Consider the following 24,926-nt stretch of genomic DNA (forward strand, 5'->3'; position numbering starts at 1 on the left):
GAATTTCTCAACAAAAAATAAGTTTCTACGAAAAAAATTTAATTTTTAATGCAAAAAGAGGAATTTTTAAACAAAAAGAATAATTAACAAATTTATTGAATAATTTACCAAATAGTTGCATTTTTATTTTAAAAAATAAATAAAGTTCTCTTAAAACAGATGAATTTTTATTTTCAAAAAATTGAAATTTTCAAAGAAAGTTGAATTTTCCTGCAAAAAAGATTCCAGTTGACTTTTCAAAATCAAAATATGAGTTTTTTAACAAAAAATAAGTTTCTACGAAAAAATTGAATTTTTAATGCAAAAAGACGAATTTTTATACAAAAAGAATGACTTTAACAAAATTATTGAATTCTCTACCAAATAATTACATTTTTATCCAAAAAAGGTTCAATCTCTCTTCAAACAACTCAATTTGTATTTAAAAAATATATAAATTTTTTAAAAAGTTGAATTTAAAATAAAAGTTTATCTAAATTGTTAATCCTTCAAGCCAAAAAAGGAATTTTCTATAGAAAAATTGAACTTTCAAACCAAAAGGATGACTTTTCAGGAAAAAATTAATTTCTCACGAAACTGATGCATTTTGACCCAAAAGACGTTAAATTTCAAACGAACAAAATTAGTTTTTACTAAAAAAGGAGAATTTTCATGTGAAAAAGATCAAACTTAAAAAATTGGAAGTTACATATTCAGTTAAAAAATTAATTGTAAACCAAAAACAAGGCTTTTTCGACTAAACAGTTAAAATTTCAATCAAATCCATCAAAGAAATAAATTTTGACATAAATAGTTAAAGTTTCATTAACCAAAAATAAGTACATACGAAAAAAATTAAATTTTCAATGCAAAAAGACAAATTTTTGAACAAAAAGAATTATTTTAACAAAATTATTGAATTCTCTACCAAATATTTGCATTTTTATCCAAAAAAGATTAAGTTTTTCTTAAAACAGATGAATTTTTATTTAAAAAATAAATATAAACTAAAAAAAAGTTGAATTTTCATATAAAAAAGATTCCAGTTGACTTTTCAAAATCAAAATATGAATTTTTTAACAAAACGTAAGTATTTACGAAAAAAATTGAATTTTCTACCAAATAGTCGCATTATTAACCAAAAAATATCAAATTTCTCTTAAAACAGATGAATTTTTATTTATTTTTTTTTAATAGAAATTTTCAAAAAAGTTGAATTTTCATTCAAAAAGATTCCAGTTGACTTTTCGAAAATAAAATATGAATTTTTAACAAAAAATAAGTTTCTACGAGAAAGATTGAATTTTCAATAAAAAAAAACAACGAATTTTTAACGAAAAAGGATGAATTTTTAACAAAACAGTCGAATTTTCATCCCAGAAAGATGAAATTTGTTCTAAAACAAACAAATTTGTAAAGAAAGGACAATTTATTTTTTAAAGTTGAAATTTTATCCAGAAAATATTTCACTTAATTTTTCAACTCGAAAATATAAATTTTAAACAAAAAGTCAATTTTCTACGGATTACTTAAAATTTCAACAAAACAGCAAAATGTTTAACCAAAAAGTATAATTTTTTGTTAACAAAATAGTTTAATTTTCAACTAAACAGTTGCATTTTTATTCGAGAAAGATCAAATTTCCCTTAAAACAAATAAATTTTTAATTAAAAAAAAAACATAAATTTTCAAAAAAAGTTAAATTCTTACACAAAAAAGATTTCAGCTCTCTATTAAACACCAAAATATTAAATTAAAATAATAACGTAAAATTTCTAAGAAAAAGTTAAATTTTTAACAAAACAGCCGAATTTTCAACCGAAAACTATGGATTTTAAACAAAATTGTGAAATTTTCAAGAAAATAATTAAATTTTGAACATAATAGTTGAATTTTTCTACCTTAAAATATATCAAAAAGATAAATTTGGAAAAAATAGATAAATTTTCGGTTAGAAAAAATTTTGTTGACTTTTCAAGATCAAAAAATGAATTTTGTAGAAAAAAAAGTTTGTATGAAAAAAAATTGAATTTTCAATTTTAAAAAATACGGATTTTTAACCAAATTTTTTTAAGTTCATTTTTTCATTTTTGTAAAATAAAAAATGAAAATTCTACTAAACAAGGTGATTTTTAACAAAAAAGAGTTGAATTTTCATCCGAAAAGTTTTCAATTTACTTTTCAACAGAAAAATAAAAATTTTCAACGAAAAGTAAATTTTCTAGGAAATATTTTAATTTTTAACAAAACAGTTGCAATTTTTTCAAGAAAAGTGCAATATTTATTAAATTATCGAAATTTCAAAACAAACTGACTAATTTTGTGTGCAAAACAGCTTAATTATAAAAAAAAAGAAAGAAATTTTGGTAAAAAAAATTTTATTTTATTCCAAAAAATACCAGTTTTCAACAAAATACTCTTTACCTGAAAAAGAAAAAATTTTGACCTAAAATTTAATAGGTAAATTTTCAATTACCAAAGTAATTTTTCAACCAACACAAAATTATTTTTTAACAAAACTGTTCAATTTCCAACTAAAGAGATGATTTTTTTACTAAAATTTTGAATCTTTAACAAAAAAATGCATTTTTAAGAAAATACTTAACCTTTATAACCAAGCTTTTAAATTCTTAACCAAAAAGATGGATTTTCAAAATAAAAATTAATTTTTAATCGAAATAACCCGAATTTTTAATAAAATTATAAAATTCTCAACCAAAAAGTTGAAATTTCAACTAAAAACTATGAATTTTTAAACAAACTGAATAATTTACTTCCAAAAAAGACGAATTTTCAATAAAATTCAAAAATTCTCAACCGAAATATTGAATTTTGAACTAAAAAAAAAACGATTTTTTAACCAAATTCTAAAATTCTGAACCAAAAAGTTGAATTTTCAACTAAAAAATTAATAAATAAAAAAATATTAGTTTGCTACCAAAAAAGACGAATTTTTAATAAAATTATGAAATTCCTAACCATACAGTTGAATTTTTAACTTAAAAAGACGAATTTTTAAACAAAATGATTAATTTACTGCCTTAAAAGACGATTTTTCAAACAAATTAAAAAATTCTTAACTAAAAAGTTGAATTTTCTACTAAAAAAAATATTTTTTTAAATTATTCTAAAATTCTGAAGATTGATATACTAACAAAAAAGGCGAATTTCAAAGTCAAAGAAACCGAATTTTTAACAGAATTCAATAATTCTCAACCAAAAAACTTAATTTTTAACTAAAAAAGATTCATTTTTTAACAGAAAGATTAATTATCTACCAAAAACGACGAATCTTTAATCAAATTCAATAATTCTTGACCAAAAAGTAGAATTTTCCATTAAAAAACATAAATTTTAAAACAAAAAGTTTAATTCATTACCAAAAAGGTGATTTTTTTATCAAATTCTAAAGTGTTCAACCAAAAAATTGAATTTTTAGCTAAAAAAAATGAATTGATAACAAAATTCCAGAACTTTAAGCAAAAAGTTAAATTTTCAACTAAAAAATAACTTTTTAACAAAAAAATTAATATGCTATCAGAAAGACGAGATTTCAACAAAAAGATTAATTTCTAAGAAAAAAAGACAAATTTCTAATAAAAATCAAGAATCCTCAACAAAAAGTTGAATTTTCAATTAAAAAAGGATGAATTTTTAAGCGAAAAGATTATTTTAATATCAAAAGGGCGATTTTTAAACAAAATCGTAGAGTTTTCAACCAAAAAATTGAATTTTCAACTGAAAAAGAATTTTTAAACAAAAAAATTAATATACTACCGGAAAGTCGAAATTTCAACAAAAAGATTAATTTCTAGGAAACTACAGCAAATTTTTAATAAAAATCAAAAATTCTCAACAAAAAGTTGAATTTTCAGTTAAAAAAGATTATTTTAATATCAAAAAGGCGAATTTTTAACTAAATTCTAGATTTTTCTATCAAAACCTTTAATCTTCAACTAAAAAAGATGAATTAATAACAAAATTGTAGGACTTTAAACAAAAAGTTAGATTTTCAAATAAAAAAGAATTTTTAAAACAAAAATAATAATATGCTACCAGAAAGAAGAAATGTCAACAGATTTAAACAATTTTCAACCCAAAAGAGGAATTTTCAACTAAAAAGAATAATTTTTAAACAAAAACATTAATTTACTACCAAATAGGCGACCTTGAAAAATGTTTTCGAACCCGGGGAAACAGAAAGAAAAAAATTCATCAAAAACCTTTTGCAGAAAGTCGACTTCATTATTGAAAGTATTCAAAAATATTAACAATTCTACAAATTACATATATTATTCCGAAAAAGGGTGTTACAACCTATTAAAACGTGAATTAAGTCGTTCAAAACTCCCATCAACCCTACTTTCGCTCCCCTACTCCCCCTACATTCCTGTACTTTTTCACCTTACTTTACACTTCGGACTTCCTTTCCTCTCTTTCTCCTTTACATCCCCCTCTCCTCGTTTCCTCAGGTAACACTCCCCCCCCCCCCCTACTTAATTCACCTCCCATTGCTCTAGTCGTTTTCCCTATTTCCCTTTTTCAACTTCCTCTAGATTTCTCTACTGCACCTCCTCATTTTCATATTTTGCCTCCATTAATTTTCACTGACATCTCCTACTTCAGCTTCAGTTATTTTCCTTACTAGTCCTAATTTCCCTCACTTTCCCTACATCCTCTCCTCTCATTTCCCCCTACCCTCATTTTCAATTTTTTATTCACTGCTACTAATTTTCCTCATTTTCCCTAATTTTCCTCTCCTTATTTCAACTACGTTCCCTACTTTGGTTTCCATTCACGTCCCTTACTTTTCTTCCACTCATTTCGTCTCACGTCCCCGACTTTCCCTTCTCTCATTTTCTTACTTCATATCCCATTATTTTATCATATTTTTCTTCCCTTAAATATCACCACTTTATCTATTTTCCCTCTCCTAATTCCCAATCAATTTTTCTGCTTTCTCTCCAGTTATTTTTCTTTACTGCTACTAATTTCCCTTAGGTCCCCTACTTTTCCTCTTCTCATTTCCTCTACGTCTCCAACCTTCCTTTCTCTTCACTTCTTCTACTTTCCCTCCTCTCATTTTCCTACTTCATCTCCCGTTATTTTCCTACTCTTATTTCGCCTTTTTCCTCTACTTTCCTTTTCCTCATTTCTCCCACTTCCTATTTAGTATTTCCTCTACAACCCTTATTTCACCTGCTTTCCCTCTTTTTATTTCACGTAGTTCTAATCCAGTCATTTACTTACTTCTCCTCCCGTCGTTTCTCCTACTTGCCCACAAGTTTTTTTTCCTCTCTTTCCTTCTCACCTTCTTGCAAAAAGTACGATGGATGGGGGAACACCCGACACAAAGAGTTTTCACCCGAGACTACTAAATCCTACAAAATATTGGCATCCATAAAAGTACAACAACTACGTAAGTAAGAGTTCTTTCAAATATATCTTATAATCTGGAATTAATAATTTCTTAAATTATTTAACTCGCTTCGAAAATGTGTGGAACTACTGGTGAGGGGAGAGAAATTGAGGTGAATTAGGAGAAAGCAGGAAGGAGATGTGGTTGAAATGAGGGTTGAGGAAGTAGGAGGTGAGGATAGTATGTAGGAAAATTAGGTAAAGGAAGGGGAGGGGGAAATGTATGGAGAAAAAGTTGGGGAATGGAGGGAAACAAAGGTACAAGTGTGAATTGGGGAATTTGGGTAAAATAGGAGAAATAGGGAGGGGAAGTAAGGGGAGAATAGTTGAAATGAGTGGCGAGGAAGTAGGGGGTGAGGAGAGGATGTATGGAAAGTAACAAACTAAGGGGGTGGGATGTAAGCAAATGAGGAGAAGAAATGGGAAGGGATTTAAGGGAAGTTAATCAAGGAAAATGTGGGTTGGAAAAGTAGGGGTAGGAGAGTGTTAGCTTGTGAAGTGAGGAAAGGTATATATGAGGCATTAGTTGGGAGTGGAGGGGAGGCGAAGGTTGAAGTTTGAGGAGGGGAAGTGAGGGGAGGAGAAGTAGAGAAAATTTAGCACAGGGAAATCGGGAGAGAAAAGTGTTAGCTTTTGAAGTGAGGAGACGGGGGAGGCATATGAGGAAGAATTTGGGGAATAAAGGAGAAGAGAATGTTGAAGTGTAAAAAGGGAGAGGTTTTCACGACTTAATTAGCGTACTAATAGGCTACGAAACTCCATTTGCAGACGCCGCAGCAAAGATGGTTACAGAACAGTTCTGTAAATGTTCTAGAACACAAAAGAACGTGTTCTAGAACAGGTTAGTAACAGGTTACGAACTTGCGAGTAGCTATGCCATCCCCCCTACGCTAGAACAATTCTGTAACAGTTCTAGAACGCTGTGACAGCCGATCTGTAACATTTCTAGAACTCAATTACAAATGTTGTAAAACAAGTATAATAATATAAGTAATAATTTTTGTTAGTCGGGACTGTATTGAATTGTTCTAGATTTTTTACAATGCAGCGTGCCAATCTTCTAGAATTCCCAGTGGGCACAAAGTTTGACGACGTCGTTACGACATCTTTACGACATCCTATGTCCATGTCGTTAAGGTGTCTTTACGATATCGTAAATAAGTCTCATGATCTGACGATGTCACGACATCGTAAACAATCCTTACCGACATGGACATAAGATGTCGTAAAGTTGTCGTAAAGATGTCGTAAATACGTTGCCAAATTTTGTGCCCACTGGGAATTCTAGAATATTGGCACGCTGCATTGTAAAAAATCTAGAACAATTCAATACAGTCCCGATTAACAAAAATTATACGTCCGAGATATCCACATTAGGGATATTCGCAAGGATCAGCTCGACCACAGTATTAGCGAACAAATTTTTGTTCCTAATTTGTCCTAGAACACACTTGTAACAGGGTTCTAGAACTCGATATAATACTGTTACGGCACGGTTCTAAAATAAACTTGAAACAAATATTATAGAGCGTCTGTGATCAGTTTGTTCTAGAACAATTCCATATCAACTGTTACAGAATCGTACTGTCACATAGTTCGAGAACAGTTCTGTCGCAATTTTGTCACAGTGTTCTAGAACATGTCATAGTCATAGAAATGTTCTAGAACTTTTTTGTTCTAGAACAGTTCTATCACCACCTTGTAACAATTGTTTTAGAACACAGTTCCTTTTTTTATCTGGAACAGTTACAGAACGTGTTTGCTGGGGCACGGCGCCTTCTTTGACTAATTTTTTAAGCTCTTTTTGAGCCGTGATCCCTAGAATCTGAAAAGTAAATCGTAAAAAAACGTATACGAAATTTGTAACAGGGGCTGGATAATGATTTACCAAGTAAAGATGACAACAGTTAAAAAACATCAGCTTATTTATTCTCAGTTCCTTCGATTAAAGCACTAAATCACGTTGAACTATAGTCTATTTGATTCGCGAGTGGCTCCACTCTGGTTGTCAGACCGGCAGTAGAATGGTGTGTACGGTTTTTGTAGAAAAAGTCCAACTTCGAGAAATCGGTTCGTTAATTCGTGTTAATTCGTTATTCGTGTAACTGGGCAGGAGAGAGCAGAATCTCGCGTCCTCTTGTCACTGGCGAGATTAGACAGGACGAAGGCATTGCCGGTTGAGACAAGGGCGACAAGAGCGATGCTGTTGGGAGCGATGGTTCTGCCGACAAAGACACAGTCTCTTTATGCTTCTTCCGTTTTTTCTTCGAGACACAGGGACAAGGTGTCCATCGACAGTGTCCACAACGACAGAAGCAAAGACAGAGCAACACCCGGAGGATGCAACAGAGTAAACCGGCACACAGGAGGGAAGGGCCGATCAGTCTTAGCTGGGGACTGGTGAATCCCTTTTCCCCGGTTCCCACAAAGGAAATTACGAGACCAAGAGCTGTCGTTCCCAGTCCTGCGTACAGCATCGTATTTGCTGCTGCACTCACTTCACCATTTCGACGGATTGCTGAACTGCTTCCTTCTTCCTCGTCGTCCTCGCCACTGCTCCCGTAGCAGTAACTCGCATCTCGTATCTGAAACAATTCCGGAATTTGAACCCTTATGATAGAAAGAGATAGAGAAAGTGTATCCCTTCTCTCTCTTTTTCAACCTAAATTCACGTCTGTCATTTTCAATCTCCTCTCTTCTATCTCATCCTATCCCCCGTCTGAAAATTCCTGTACAGGATTCTAGCAGGATCCTGAACATGTTCCTGAACGCGATACTGCACACGAACCTGCACAGGTAACCTTGACAGTTTCTGTGCAGGATTTTGGCGAAGGAAACAGTGCATGAGCCTGAAATGGAACCTGCACCGATAGAGGAACTTTGCAATAATCGAGTATAGGTTCCTGTACATGTTCCTTTGCGAATTAAATTCAGGCGCGGGTTCCTATACAGAAACACGTATAGGGTCTTTCACTGAATTAGTTCCTATGCCAAGTTCCAGTAGAGGAACCTTCAAGCTAACTTGTGCAACTTGTACAGGTTATTGTCCAGGAACGTATCCAGGATCCTCCAAAGTTCCTGTACAGAAATTTTGGTCTATCTTTGCGTCAATTTAAATTCCCATCTCTATTTTTTAATCTTCTCTTTTCTATCTCAGAATTTCCTACATCTACAAACATCTTTCCTTTAGGTATCTATTTTGTAATCTAAATTCACGTCTTTTTCAATACCCTCTTCTTTATCTCATCCTATTCTTTATATATACAAGTCAATCTTTTTCATCCCTCTGTCAATCGAAAGTTCCGTCGTATCTTTTCTATCGTATTGGAGGGATTTAAGAAATCAAAGGAATTTCAGGAATTGACAGAATTCAGATAATTCAAGGAATTTAACGAGTTCAGTATATTGAAAGACTTCAGAAAATTTGAGGACGTCTGAGACTTTAAAGAATTCGAAGAATTCCGAATATTCAAGAAATTCGGGATATTCAAGGAATTCAAGAATTCCAGGGAATTCAGGGATTTCAAATTATTTAGAGCATTCATGGATTTTGGAATTTTAATTTAATCTATGAATTTAGAATATTCAAGGAATTCAGAGTAGTTCAGAGTTTCGAATAATTTAGAATACGTATTAAACGATTTCAGGGAATTCAGAGAAATCAAGAATTTCAGAGAATTTTAGGAGTTGAGAGATTTTTAAAGATTTCAGGATATTTAAATGATTCAAAGATTTCGGGATATTAAAGGATATTTAAGAATTCAGAGATTTTCGGGAATTTCAGAGCATTTAGGGAATTTAAGGCATTCAGAAAATTAAATTAATTTCAGAAATTCAGAATGTTCAATGAATTAAGGAAATGTAAAGGATACAGGGAATTCAAAAAATTTGAAGGATTTCAAAGAATTTTTGAAATACAAAGGATTCAAAAAATTTCAGGAATTCTGAATATTCACAGATTTCAGGAAATTTAGAGAATTATAGAGCATTTAGGGATTTCAAGTGATTTACTCAATTAAATTTAGTGCAGAGGTTCAGAAGATTCAAGGAATTTAGAATATTTATGGATTTCAGTTAATTTAAGAAATTCTGAGATTTTCAAGAATTCAGGGAATTCCGAATATCCAAGCAATTCAAACATGGAATTCAGGGATTTTAAAGTATTTAGAGAATTCAAGGGATTTATGAATCCCACGAATTCAGAATTTTTGGAGATTTCAAGTAATTCCGAGAATTCAGCGAATTAAAAGAATGTTCAGAAAATCAAGAAATTGAAATGGAATTCTGGACATGTAAGGAATACAAGAATTTCAGAGGATTTAAATAATTCAAGGAATTTCGGAATATTCAAGGTATTAAAGGATGTCACAAAATTCAGGGGTCTCAAAGTATTTGAAGAATTCAAGGGATTGAGGAATTTTAAGGCATTTCACGAATTCATAATAATTATATTTCTTAAGAATTTCGGAATATCCGAATATTTAAGGAAATCAGGAATATCGGAATATTCCAGAATTTCAGGGAATTCGGAGAAATCGAGAATTTAAGATAATTACAGGAATTCGGGATATTTATAGATTTCGAGGAATTCAGAGATTTTCAGGATATTGAAAGAATTCGAGATATGCAGAGATTTTCAGGAATTCTGTGAATTCGACATATTTAAAGAATTCCATGAATTATTCAGAATATTCGATAAATTCCGAATATTTAAGGAATTCTGGATATGTGAAAGATTTAATGATTTCAGAGGATTTACGGAATTTCAGGAATATTAGAATATTCAAGAATTTCAGGGAATTCGGAGGACTTACAAGTATTTAGGGAGTGTAAGAATTTCAGGAAATTGAAGTTCTTCAAAGGGTTAGAGAATTTAGAGTGTGATAAAAACGAGGGTTCAACTCATGGTTAAGGTTTTTTGTTACCAGATAACGTGTTTATTCTTTTTTGTCAATTGGTCGAAAATTAATATTTTTTGAATACTCATTTTATTTTTTAGGTATGAAAAAATGAATATCTCCGCTGGGATTCGAACCTAGGTCTTCAGACAGCACATGCTGGTCTGACGCTCTTACCCACAATGCTACAGAGAGTCCTAGATTCATTTCTTCCCAAACCAGTGATTATTTTATTTTAGACTTTCAGTTCGAGAAAGATTTTTTTAATATGGAGGGATCGAGATTACCCTGTTTCTTTTCATCCACCGACGATGAGCTTCGCATTGTTTCGTTTTGTATCCTTCTCTTGAGCTCTGCGGAGACGCTGGTGAAAGAGGATGAGGAGGCCTGTTGTTGCATCCTTGCCATGCTGCTTTGTTAGGCGCTTGTCCACCGCACTGTAACAATTCCTCATTATTCTTATCAACAAATTATTCACAAGAACCATTCGCTTACAATCGAGAAAATAATAAACGTTTTTCATATTACAATGCACTTTAGGCATACATTCAATACTTTCAGGATCAACCTCCAATTTTACTTTTTACAAAAATTTAAAAAAAAATTGTAGCTGCTGGCGGAATGTTTCGGTATTCACTCAGGCGTGACAAACCAAATAGATGAGGGGGCGAGTGCAAGGCCTCGATTCTGGTTTGTTTATCCCCCATTTTGTCTCTTTCAGGCCTTTCTCTGGTTTGTCACGCCTGAGTGAACGCCGCAAATCCTTTCGCAACTGCTACCATCCATTCCCGCGACGCGACATCAATTCTCGGAAACATTAAATCCGAAATCACTAAATCCAGAATCGACTATAGTTTTACCAAGGAATATATCCCTTTTTTTCGAATCGCGCCGCATTTTTGCAAACTTCAATCAAATCTCTCAATTCCAAAATCAAACCAGTCTTTAAAAACTTCCAGAAATAGTAGGGCACACCTGTAGTTTTACCTTAGCACTTCCACTCTTTAAGATTCACACAACTACACATGAAACAAATCTATTTTTCTACAAATTTGTTAACAAAAATATTGTTTATGCATTTGTGAATGTCCGAATATTAGTCACACAAATAATTATTGTGAAGTCCAAACAACATGCAAACAATTAATACACATTAAATTTGTTTCTCAAATTTGAAACTAAATTTCAAAGAGATTTGTGAGAGCCGATTTGGGAATCTTTGTTTATCATAGATATATATATATATTTTTTTCAATCATCAATCTCATTTTTTTGCAATTACTCATATTTATTTCAAACATCCTGAAATCAGTAGACACTTTTTACAGATAATATAAAGATGTTTATAAGATTTCTAAAAGTTAAAAAAAATTTTTATTACATAATGAGCGAGTGAAAGTTTGGGATTTACATATAAATGCATCAATTACTATTTTTTAAATTTAAATTAATTGTTAATTTTATAAACAAATGCATATCTTAGTAATTTCGCTCTTTAAAAATGTTGTTCTCTATCAAAATTGATTTCAAATTTGTCAACAATAAATCACATTTACGATATTTTAATATCTGATAACGATTGTTAGTTGTTTAGATAAATGTGATAAACAAATACAAATTTTAGTCAATTTCTTACCAAGAGATTTCCCTTTTTGAGCCACACAAAAGCAAATGGATGTTTTTTTAATCGACTACCAATGAATCAGAAAATACTTTATTTATTGAGATAATTTTTCACGCGACAATATTTGATCATTGTCTAAATGAATTTGATAAGCAAATACAAATTTTCGACAATTTTGAACCGGAAAATTGATTTATTTCAGCGGAAAAATATTGAAATTATTTGGCAAAATGTTTCCTGATTATACTCTAATAATACCTTAACAAATAACAATAATTGTTTATTTTGAAAAAGATTGTAAGAAGAACGTCTCGAGTTAAATACTTATCAACAAATAATTTTTTGTTTATGAAATCGACTGCCAAAGACTCAGAAATGACTTTATTTGTTAGGAGAATTTGTCAGGCGACAATAATTGTTCATTGTTTAAATAAATTTGATAAACAAAACAGATTTGCCTCAATTTTTAACGGGAAAATTTATTTTTTGCAACAGAATCAATTTTAAATAACTTAGCACAATCTTTCCCCTATGATATCTTATCAACGAAGAATAATTTGTCATTTAATAAACAATTTGATAAACAAACTTACAACTTGACTACTTGTTAACAAATCGATGTCATATTATTTTAAGAAAGCGACTTCCAATTATTCAAAAATGACCTTGCTTATTAGGAGACTTATCAATAATTTTAATTAAACACAATAATTTTTTAGTTTTTAAACAATTTTATGAAGAACTTCAAGACTTAGCTACTTGTCAACAAATCGATGCGATTTGTTCATTTTATAAATTTTTTCATAAACAAATTTCAAAACTGACTCGTAATAACTTAGCTTTACAATCTGCTCATGTTATTTTATTAATAAATCACAATTGTTTATTGTCATAACAATTTTATTTAAAAATCCGCTATTTCGTCATTTTTCAAAAGTCTGTTGCTTGGAAACATCCATTTGTTGACAACTAGTAAAATTTTGATTTTGTGTAAACAATTTTTAATCAAATGAAGAATTATTCTTCGTAGATAAATCATTATAAGACAATGATTTTACCGAATAATTAAAAATTGATTTAATTGAAAAAGGGAAATTTTCCGGTTGGAAATTGACGAAAATCTTTATTTTCATATCAATTTTATTTAAACAATTAACAATTCTTATCAGGTATGAAAATATCGCAGAAAAGAATAAAACAGAAAAATACTAAGATATGCATTTCTTTTCAACTTTGTTTATAACATTAACAATTACTTTGCAAAAAAGAAATTACATTTGTTAATTTTGCTTATAAAATTAATAAATAATAGTAAATGAGAAATTTTTCTTACTAAACATAACTGGCAACATTATTTTAAGAGAATTGCGAAAAAAACAATTTATGCCACCTTAAAAATGTCGACACTGTGCATTTGTTTAAGTAATTTGTTTATAAAATTAGGAAAAAATACAAAATGCTAAATTTTCATCGCTATATATCCTTAATAACATAATTTGAGGAAAATTAAATTTATATTAACATAAAAGTTAGCATAAGAAAAAAATCGGATCTCACAAATTTCTTTAGAATTTAATGATGAACTTTTTAAAGAAAAATCCAAAATAAGTCAAGAATTGCGGCTTAAAAACTGAGCACTAGGGTGGTCCAAAATTGTATTGCCAAATTTTTTTCATATCGGTCTATATTAACATTTTCTCCCGGGTTTTTAAAATTAAAATGGGATTTTAAGTTGAAAAAGTACAGTTTTCGGTAAAATAGGAAAAACAACTACTTTTTTTAACTATTTTAGAACTTGATTTTTAGTCACTACTTTTAAAATATTTAAGGGTTGTTGCATTTTTAAATAAAAAATTCATACTAGAAACGGATTTTTTAAAAGTATTTCAACATGCATTTTTCGAATGATGTGAGTGATAATTTTTCAAATATTTTTGAAATTATTTTAAATTGGTTAAACAATTATTATTATTTTCTATTTTTCTCTGTAAATTATGACAAGTCAGTATTTTTGAAAAAAATTACACGCAGTAAGTGAATTTTTTGGAATAATATTCTTCGTTAAAGGCATTTTTCAAATGTTTAAACAATTTTTATTTGTTTCAATTTTTGTTTGTATTCCGAATCATGCAAAGTTTAAATTTTTTGTAAATAATGACACGTTTAATGAATTTTAGGAGTAATATTTTTTGTTAAAGATGTTTTGAAATATTGTTTAAGCAATTTACATGTATTTAAATTGTTGTCACACTCAATTTTGTCCTCTAAATCCCCTTGTATTGTGCCCGGAAAATATCCCCAAAAATTTTAAATAACAGTTTTATGTAAAATTCATGCTAAAAACGGTATTTTTGGAATTTTTCAACAGTAGGAATTTGGATTCGATAAGTTACAAATTTTCAACTATTATTTCATTAATTTTTAATAGTTTTTTGGCTTAAAATATTTTTCAATGGTTAAAAAAACTTCTACCTGTACAATTTTTTCCGCCAGATTGTGCAAGGTTATTATTAACTGAAATAAATGACAATTAACGAATGTTAAGATTAATATTTGTTTGTTTAGGATATTTAGCAATTATTTTAAGAATATTTATTTGCTTAACCATTTTTTCCGCTATAAATCGTAAAAAGTTATTATTTTCTGAATTTAATTAATTTAAAACTTATATTTTTCATGAGAGGCAGTTAGAACTTATTTAAACAATTCCTATTACTGCTCCTTTTCATAATAAAAATTGAGAAAAAATGACTATCCAGGACGTAACTGAAAACAATTTGTTTGATTAATTATTCGACGTAAAGTAAGAGATTAAAAAAAAAACTTTCGCTATCTTTTCTATGAAAAAAAACAAGTGATATTAATTGTTTAAATAATTAAAAACTGTCTTTCACAAACAATATTACTCATAAAATACATTAACTAGGTTATTAATTCCAAAAAATAGCAATTTTTCAATATTTATAGACGAAAGAATTATTCAAAGTAAATGTTTGTAAATTTCAAAATATTTTACCTTAAATATTTATCTTTAAAAAAATATATCATTCTTAGTATTAATTAATTTCAAAATTAATTCAAGAAAGTAAGAACTTTTCAAGATTTACAGGAAAGTGTTTTTAAACAAATGATAATTGTTTAAATAATTGCCAAATATCGTTAAATAAATATATTACTTTCAACATTCATTAATTGTCCCATTAACTCGACATTAATAACTTTTTACGATTTACATGGTAAAAATGTTTTCAACAAGTGAAAATTGTTGAAATAATTACCATATATGTTAAACTAAAAATGTTACTCTTGAAATTTATCAAGTGTGTTATTTATACCAAAAAATAGTAAATTTTTACGAATTACCGTGAAGGAACTACATAGTGACTGTTCCATTTACTGGAACCGCTAGGGCAAATTTTCATCCCTTTTCAAACTTATTCACAATTTCACACCGAACTCAACATTTATTTTACCCATTTACATTGATGTATTTGTATTTATTCATGTGTTAAAAAATAAAAAGTCCGCTAGTTGTACGAGAGTCGCTGCACTTCGGTTCGGTGTGGCGTCCGCTCCAGATTCGGGGCACTGGTTATCCCGAACTTACGGAGATCAACCTCTCCGAAACATGGGTGCTATTTTTGCCCAAGCTGCGCAAGCGCGGAACTGTGCTGCAAGCGTCCCGTGTGCAGAACGGCTCGACTATAATGTTGAACAAACAATTGAGCCTCTGGAAAGCAGAACGTCCTGAGCGCGCGAGACGAGTTTGCCTGGTAGGTAAGGGAGGGGATAACGCGTTCCTACGGGCCCCATTAATTCGACACAAAATTTAAAAATCGCGATTACTCCGGTATTAATGGTCGCATCGAGATGATTTTTGGAAAGAAATTTTCGTCAGTCTTTGCCGCTTCTGATGAATATAGAATTATAGCTCATTCCGTATAAATTCAATTCCCAAACTGATCACGAAGTCTTCACAACTTCGAGCTCAAAAACGTCACTATAAATTTTCGAATTATCCAAAACGACCAATACTTATCAAGTGCATGTCCATTAATCTATACTATATCCAAAATTCAGCTCGATCTGATTTGATTTGTAGAAATGACAAGCGTTTGAGAATTGAATTGATACGGAATGAGCTATGATTCTATATCCGCCAGAAGCGGCAAAGACTGACGAAAATTTCTATCCGAAAATCATCTGGATACGAACGTTAATACCGGAATAATCGCGATTTAAAAATTTTGTGTCGAATTAATGCGGCCCGTAGCAACGCGTTATCCCCTCCCTTACCTACTAGGCAAACTCGTCTCGCGCGCTCAGGACATTCTGCTTTCCAGGGGCTCGATTCGGCTTGTTCGGGGTAATGGTTCTCCCGAATCAGTGGAGCCGTTCTACTAAACAGAATTGGCGCTGTTCACTGTGTGATTGAAGCGACAATTTTATACGGTCACGCCGTCCGCTAGGAAATTGGGACCACCCTAATGTGCTAGTCTAGTGTGATAAGGAACTTGGTACTTATAAAAAAAATCATCCCCAGAGGCTACAACTACCAAATAAAAAATACCAGAAAGATACAGAGATACAAAGATACAATAAAGACAATATGGGAAAGGGAATCACATAGTTATGATCCTGAACGAAGGCGACGATCGGGTTCCTGAAAATTCCTCCTCTTTCGATTTTAGGGCAGGATACTTACCCCGTAAGCGTAAGATTTCGGGGGATATCGTGGAAGCGGCGGAATGAGTCTGGTGGCCAAGTTGGAGGGTAGTTCTCTAAAGTTCACTCTCTTACCCCCCTTTACCCGTTGCTTCTCCCTTCTAATTAAGAGAGCCGCCTGCATGCCGCTTATTCATTTACAACATTTAGAGTCACAAAATTATTCTCCCGACGACGTCTTTTTCTTGATGACAAAAAGCTTCAGATATCCTCTCGTATTCGTCTAATTTTTTCTCCAAAATTAATTCAATACTCGATGCTCCTCAGCTTCCTCTCTAATCCTAATTTTCATTTTCAGACTGATTGAGTCTCGGTTCGCGGGTAAGCGGACGGAGAAACGTGGGCCAAACAGCACTCATTTTTTCATCAAGTTCCACATGACGCATGACACATCGTCCAAGCGAATCCACCAAACATCTTGTCTAGACTAGTTTTATATGTAATCCTAATTTCTATAATCATTCCCATGATTCGTCGATTCGCTTCGATAAATAAACCAAAACTCCGAGCGTCATCGTGACGTCAAAATGACGACCCATTTGGTGCATTTTCTCAAGAGCTACGGGAATAAAGCTCGAAATAATTATCGCCACTCCTTTCTTGAGGACGTGGGTTACAAACTATAAACAGAAAAAAATATTGTATTAAACAAATAAAAAAGCCAGTCGCTGAGACAAGAGATAAGAAAAGTTAAAAAGAGGTAGAACAAAAAGATATCCCTTCATGCGATAATAATTATTTTTAATATTCCTCGCAAACCTCGTGAAAGGGTCGGTTACATAATTGCCAGACCGTAGGCATAAAGTGACCGTTCCGTTTATGTAGTCCGCTAGAGATAACATTTTCAAACTTCAAAGTGGCCGTTACAGTACCACAGATAAAAAGAATAAAATGACAGTAATAAAATAATTTTGTTAAGCCGCTTTTTTTGTATTAGAAAAATTATTATTTGGCTCAAAAAAACTTTTTCTCCAGTTCTATTTGACATTATAAATAAAGATTATAAAAATATTCCCTAGCGGGCCCAGTGAACGGACCGGTCACTTCGCGTTCACTTTACGGTCCGGCAATTGCGTAACCGTTCTGTTCAAGAGGTCCGCTCGGGTTAAATTTGAAAAAAATATTTTACTGCATCTGCAAGATAATTAAATTCAATGATTTAGAAAAATAATAAATTTAATTTTTTTGAATTAACTATGCAATTTTTCAGCAGCTACGGTTTGCTGAATTATAGCTCAAAACAGACCAACTTTTGTCCGGCCAAAGAAACGTTTTTCTTAGTGTGGAAGAAAAAAATTCCCACTGATTTCCTCATTTTTTGCCGGTTCGTACAAATTTATCCCGGTTATTGAGCTAAAATTTATTGATTTAAAGTAATAAAAAAAGAACTAATAATTAAAGCACTTAGAATGGAACACTTTTGAATTTAAAACTATTAAGATTAAAGTCTACCCGACGGATCATTTAGTTTAAAAGTTCAAGTCGAGAATTATATTTCTTATTAATTAATTAGTTAATTTTAGATTCTTTAATTTATTATTTCTGGGACAACATTTTTTTCTCTCAAATGGGTTTAAAGATATAAAAATTTTGAATAAAATGATAGTATAGAAGGAAGTGATTCGGACAATTTTTCAAGAAGATATTATATAAATAGCTGAAATTGTAATGCTTTATTAAATTTTAAATAATACGCAAAATAAAAAATTGCAGTACCTTGCCTAAGTAATTGTCAATACAAAATTTCTATGATAATAAACACTTTTTTAAATATATGAAATAAGTAATCATAAATTTACTATAAAAAAATATACAATAATTTTATTTTAATTATTTCCTTACAAATTTCTAGGCATTTTTCTTCCAAATAAGCCTAAAAATATTGAAAAATGTTTATAATTTTAGAATTAAAAAAAATTAGGATCTGGGTTCTTTTTTTCAAAATTTAGACAGATTCCAAGCTATTTAAGATAAAACAATAATTTTAAACCAAACTTAATTAATTACGAATCTACTAATTTGAAATTACTTCAAGATTGTAATAAGTTTATAAACTTTTATAGAGAAGTTTACATTTATTTAACTGCTAAGGCTTTTGCATGGAAACAGGATAATTTTTAACTTTAAAATCTGTAAATTATTTATTGTTTAACAGATTAAGAATCGTCTTGTAAAATCAATCATTGCTTAATGTTTAATACACGAACAACAGTGTAATTTTAAAATTTATTAATCAATTTGTTCTAATTTTCAATTGTTAAAGTTTTCAAAACTGCATTTTTAATCAATTAAATTAAAAATCTCAACAATGAAGGTCTCAAATGAAAAATATTGAAAGTGAAAGATTCTAGAATTACACATTGTAAACTAAATGGTTTCGTAATTGAAAAAGTTAAAACTTGAACTTAAGGAGTTAAGGCCATGTGGCCGGATTCCTACCTTAACGGCACTTTTTTATTTCTTAACTTATTTTCACGCGAAGCGCCACATCTAGTTGGAAATAAATAAGAAGCAGAGCTTCTTATTTAATATCCAAAATTTTAAACTCGATGTGGCGCTTCGTGTGAAAATAAGTTCAGAAATAAAAAAGTGTCAGTAAGGTAGGAATCTGGTCACGTGACTCACTCATCACATGGCCTTAACATTAAAAAAAACTGAAAGCGACCACCCTGAGACTTCAAAATTCGTATCAAATAGAAAAGCATGACCGAGTTTAAAAACCCTGCTTTGCTTTCTTCCATAGTTTTACAAAAATAATAAAAACATTCTGTCGCTCCTCTATAAAATTAATTTAAAAACTGATCGTCACATCCAAAATAAATTATTTTATATCTCAGAACCTTGTCTCTGAAAATGATCTGTTTTTTGAAAAAAGAAGTTTCATCTTCAAATTCACTCCTAGATTGTATTTACAAATTTTTCATTCTGCAATGCAAAAGGTGAAAAAATTGGAACAGTGCTCTTGGATTAAATTTTTTCAAAATGCGTTGTGGCTTCATGATAGGAAATCCGCCTACCGGCGAACCTGGAAGACAATATCATCAAGAATCATCATTATCATAATCGTCGTTGTCGTCGAAGGTAAGTGCCACCAGACAGCCGATTATGATTTTTTTTCTAAATTATAGAGTGCCTATTGAAAATTTGCGGTGCATCAATTATGTTAACTAATTTTCTAAATGAGGATTAATGTTCTAAAGTGGTTTGGTGTACTATAGTGAAAGAAGAATGCGGCAAAGAGTTGACGGTAGCCGTGAATGTGAGCTAAGGTCGATTTCAGAAAAGATAACCCAGGATTAATTATTTCTTATTTTTAAGCCTCATTTGTTTAGAGTTTTTATCTAGTATATTAAAAAAGATGTAAAGTTTCAAGATTTTCTATTTTTAGAGACATTCAAGATCAGCATAATTTTAACTTTAAATATCGAGTATTAACGTCATTTTAATTTGCAGAAAAGCGTAATTGATTGAGAACTTCTAGGCGAGCATGAGGAAACTTAGCTACTCTGAACAAGTTAGAATCGCGTCTAGAAACGACTTAGAAACAAACTTGATCCGGAATAACTTATATGATAAAAAGCAAACTATAAAATTTGTATTGCAAGTAATTTTTTAGCCACTCTCGAGAATTAATCGACTTTCAAGAATCGCTTCAACCTAACTAATTTGTTTTTGTTAAAACAAATTATTTTTCTTTTAACCTCATCAGGCCTCTCTTCTATTAAGCCATACTCTATCATTTAAATTTGATTCTCTCGAGGGTGTTGAAACGGGCGAGGGAAAATGGAAATTTAGTTTTCTGTGTGAAGCCACCTTTTCTCAGTAATGGTCCTTGAAAAGTGGTGCCTTCACACGAAAAAAATGTTTTATAGGCTTCCTCTGTTATTCATTCTAATACCCTGGAAATTAGAGATTCTAAGTAACAAACTCTATTAATTTAAGAATACTCAATAGTTTAAAGAATTTTTTATCACGAGAAATCCTGGGAATTCTCTATCTGAATCAAATTGGGTAAGAAGGCTTGCATAGATGAAACTGATAAGCAACATGAAATCATTGTATAATCCACATTTCAATATCTCGTTTTAGTAGACTAATGCGGAAAACAGCAGATGTTAAATAAATAGTCTCTGGCTTATGATATTATTTATAAATATTTTGATTTATTTTGAATTCACATTGTCTTTTCTTAGAATTCGGGGAATTTTTTATATTCACGAAATTCTTGAAATTCATGGAATTATTTAAATTCATGGAATTCTATTAATGGATGCAATTCAATACATGCATGGAAATCCATGAATTCATGAAATTCATTGAATTCATGGAATTCTATAATTTCATTGAATTCTATAAATTCATTGAATTCATGGAAGTCTATAAATTCATTGAATTTATGGAATTCTATAAATTCGTTGAATTTATGGAATTCTATAAATTCATAAAATTCATGGAATCTTGGAATTTATGGAATTCCAGGAATTCATGGAGTCATTTAAATTCATGAAATTCTATTAATTAAAGAAACTCAGAAAATTATTAAAAATCGTGGAATTTATGAATACATGCAATTCTAAACATTTATGGAAATGTATGAATTCAGGGAATTCTATAAATTCATTGAATTCATGGAATTCTCGGAATTTATGGACCTCTAGGAATTCATGGAATTATTTAAATTGATGGAATCTTAGGAATTAATGAAAGTCAGAGAATTATTTAAATTCGTGGAATTCTATGAATCCATGCAATTATATACATTTATGGAAATCTATGAATTCAGGGAATTTTATCAATTCATTGAATTCATCGAATTTATGGATTCTAGGAATTATTCAAATTCATAGAATTCTATGAAATAAAGAAACTCAGAAATTTATTTAAATTCGTGGAATTCTACGAATACATGAAATTCTATACATTTATGGAAATCTATGAATTCAGGGAATTCTATAAATTCATTGGATTCATAGAATTTTTGGAATTCTCAGAACTCTTAGAACTCTTAACGTTCATGGAATGCTTAAAAGGCGTGGAATTATTAGAACTCACGATATTCGTGAAATACATGGAATTCTTGGAATTTGTGTAATTATTGGAATTCACGAAATTCTTTGAATACATGGAATTATTTAAGTTCATGGCATTATACGAATTCATAGAATCCTACAAATAAATGAAATTCCATAAATTCATGGATTTCGATAAATTCATTGAATTCATGGAAATATTGGAATTCGCGGAATTCTTGGAATTCAGAGAATCCTTAGAATCCACAGAAATCTTGAAATTCTATGAATTCATGTAATTGTATAAATTTATTGAATTATCGGAATTCGTGGAATTCTTGTAATTCGGAGAATTCGCTGAATTCTTGAAATTCATGAAATTTTATGGTATTGTTGAGCTTCATGAAATTTTCGGAATATACGAAATTTTCGAAATTTACGGAATCCTTGGGAATTCACGAAATACTTAGAATTCATGGAATTCGTGGAATTCGCCGAATTCATTGAATTTTCTAGAATTTACGGAATCCTTAGAATTCAAGGAATTTTTGGAATTCACGGTATTGTTGAAATACTTGGAATTCTTGAAATTCGTGGAATTCTTGGAATTTATTGAATGCTTGAAATTCATATAATTCTTGCAATTCGTGGTTTTTATAGAATTGATAAAAGTCTTGAAATTCTTTAAATTTAGAAAATTCTTTGAAATTTGGAAATTTTTAGAATTCGTGGAATTTCTTGTATTCTTTTCAAATCTCTTATAATCTCTTGTTATATTTTTAAAACCTTGAATGCGTGGATTTTCTTTATTTCACTGAATCCCTTGCATTCGTTGAATTCGTAAAATACCTAGAATTCTAGCATTCATGATACGTCTTAAATTCCTTCAATTCGTAAAATTGAAATCGTACTGAAATCGCCTGAAATAGTAAAATTTCTAAGAAGTCAATGAATTTTTGGAATTTCTCTGCAGAGAAATCATAATTCAGCTCATTCTTACAATTTACGAAATTTCGAGAATTTGCAGAGTTCAGAAAATATAAAAAAATTTGATCATTTTCAGAATTTTTAGAATTTAGAGAATTTTCAGAATCCCGAACATTTAAGAAGATCCGAAAATGTTGTAGTTCAAAATAATTTATGAAGCCAGAGAGCATTAATAACTAAACCTGTCTGCCAACTCAAAAATCAGAGTGCATAATTTAGATGACTTTCGCCAGAGTGGTTGATTTAAACCCACACTCTGAGATAGCTTCTTTTAACACGAAGGTATCGATTTTCGTATTAAAATCTGATATTTTCTAGTCTTCCCTATTTAAGCCTTCTTACCAGAAAGCCAGCAAGCAGTGGGACCAACCTGTAGTTCCGCAGTAGAAGGCGAGACTCGAAGGTCGAGGATGGACGGAGGTGGAAAAGGAAAGTTGGAAGCCTTGTTGGGCCTCGGACTTGGTGATTCTAAGGAAAGTGGAGGTGGAGAAATTGGAAACTGAATAGGAGAGGCCGGAGGGGCCAACTTCTGGTTCCGCTGTTCTATTCGACGTCGTCGATCTATACTCGAGTGGAAGTTTGACGACGGTGGCGGCGCTGATAGTGTAGAAGATGATGGTGGTGGTGGTGGTGGTGGTTGTGGTACTACGCGTGGACGTGATAATTTTCGATTAGCTGTAGCAGTTCTGTTCCTGGCTGCAGCATCCGCTGATGCAGTGGCAACATCTCGCTTGTTCAGCTGCAGCCGCTTCTGCTTCCTCCTGTTGGCGATGCTAGCGCCACCTGCTGCTGCGTACATCGCCCAATTTTTACCGTCTCCTCTTTCCCGAAAATCCTTCTGCTTCCCGCTTTAACGCCTTCGGGACAGGCGACTTCCGGTTACGAATAACTCGTCTGCACCATGGTTCCACATTCTGCAAAGCCAAGAAATGTGACGGCGCGATGCGCCATTACGATTCCCTAGTCTCAGATCTAAGGACACTGTTTTGCACATCGACAATCACATCTACTAACTTCTACGACTTGTTTCTTTTTTTTAAAGACAAATTCAAAAAGGCTCCTTTTTACGTTCTGATTTGCAATTTTTTAAACTGGACTCTCTGAAACTGAATGTTCGAATGAAAATCCTTACTAAAAATGAGGAATTGACTGCTTAAAAACATTTGCCAGTAAGAACAGCAACGAAACCACCATGTTTCGTTACTATTCCCACTTGCTCGAATTTTGTTTGCCTTTATAAGGTGGCAGTATGAGTGCCGGAACGTTGATGATTATTTTTTACAAATGTTTTTTTTTATTGTGATTTGATAACAAAAATAAAAAAGACAAAAGAAATAAAAAAGAGAAGGAAGGGGATTTGGTTGTAAAGAAGGTTTCCCAGTAAGCACAAAATTTGGCGACGTCTTTACGACATTGTTACGACATCTTTACGACATCCTATGTCCATGTCGTTTTGATGTCTTTGCGATATCGTAAGGACATCGTCAGACCATACGACTTATTTACGATATCATAAAGACACCTTAACGACATGGACATAGGATGTCGTAAAGTTGTCGTAAAGATGACGTAACGATGTCGTAAAGACGTCGCCAAACGTTGTACCCACTGGGTTTCAATTAATACTTAATTTATTGAAAAAATAATAGAAAATTTTTTTACATTTTAAGATTACCGTTATTTGAGTAATACCTGGATTCATATCATATTTAATCGCTTAATGAAAATTATGATTAAAACTTAAGTGAAACTTCAGTAAAAAATGTACTATTGGACTTTCTTTGACGTACAAATTTAGTTCTTTCGACGTAATCAAATAATGACAAACTACTGTTACTGTTATTGTTATTAATTTTGTTATTAAAAATGTTATTAATAAGTTTATAAACAGAAAGTTTTTTATTGGATCAGCTATCATTTTTGTTAGCACAAAAATTGAAATTAAAGTAAATTAAATTGAAATTGAAATTGAATGCATAAGAAATGCATAGTTGAGTCATGGATGTTACGCATTTAAGAATTAGTTCAAGTATCTCTCAAAAAACGGTACCCTTCAAAAGTCCAAAAATTATTTTTCCCATTTTTGTTATCAAATGAAAAAATAAAAATAATCTCGGCAACTGAAAGGTAGGATTATTTCATCAGCTTCTTTCTTTAATTTTATTTATTAATTTTATGTTTTTAGGAGGGACATCAATTGCTTATTTGTAACCATATAAATTTATTTAAAAATTAATAAATATATACATTGATTAAGAAATACTTTAAAAATAAATTTTTTAATTT

General features: G+C 30.8%; 1 protein-coding gene across 1 annotated transcript; it reads right to left on the bottom strand.

The window, feature by feature from the left end:
- Positions 1-7,327: 7,327 nt before the first annotated feature.
- On the bottom strand, positions 7,328-23,991 carry LOC117170101 (protein ROLLING AND ERECT LEAF 2). Its single transcript, XM_033356628.1, has 3 exons — positions 23,011-23,991; positions 10,583-10,732; positions 7,328-7,982 (listed from the first exon to the last, which is right to left on the bottom strand). Exons 1-3 carry the CDS (start codon positions 23,437-23,439, stop codon positions 7,491-7,493), a joined length of 1,071 nt encoding a protein of 356 aa, XP_033212519.1. The 5' UTR covers positions 23,440-23,991; the 3' UTR covers positions 7,328-7,490.
- Positions 23,992-24,926: the final 935 nt, after the last annotated feature.

Source organism: Belonocnema kinseyi, chromosome 3 (genome assembly GCF_010883055.1).
Source record: "Belonocnema kinseyi isolate 2016_QV_RU_SX_M_011 chromosome 3, B_treatae_v1, whole genome shotgun sequence".
Taxonomy (NCBI): Eukaryota; Metazoa; Arthropoda; class Insecta; order Hymenoptera; family Cynipidae; genus Belonocnema; species Belonocnema kinseyi.

Excerpts from the sequence above, each read along its gene's own strand:
- LOC117170101 (XM_033356628.1), bottom strand. The coding sequence starts at position 23,439 with ATGTACGCAGCAGCAGGTGGCGCTAGCATCGCCAACAGGAGGAAGCAG. Across the intron at positions 10,733-23,010 it reads CTTCTACTGCGGAACTACAG|TGCGGTGGACAAGCGCCTAA; the intron begins GTTGGTCCCACT and ends GAATTGTTACAG. Across the intron at positions 7,983-10,582 it reads GGTGGATGAAAAGAAACAGG|ATACGAGATGCGAGTTACTG; the intron begins GTAATCTCGATC and ends GAATTGTTTCAG.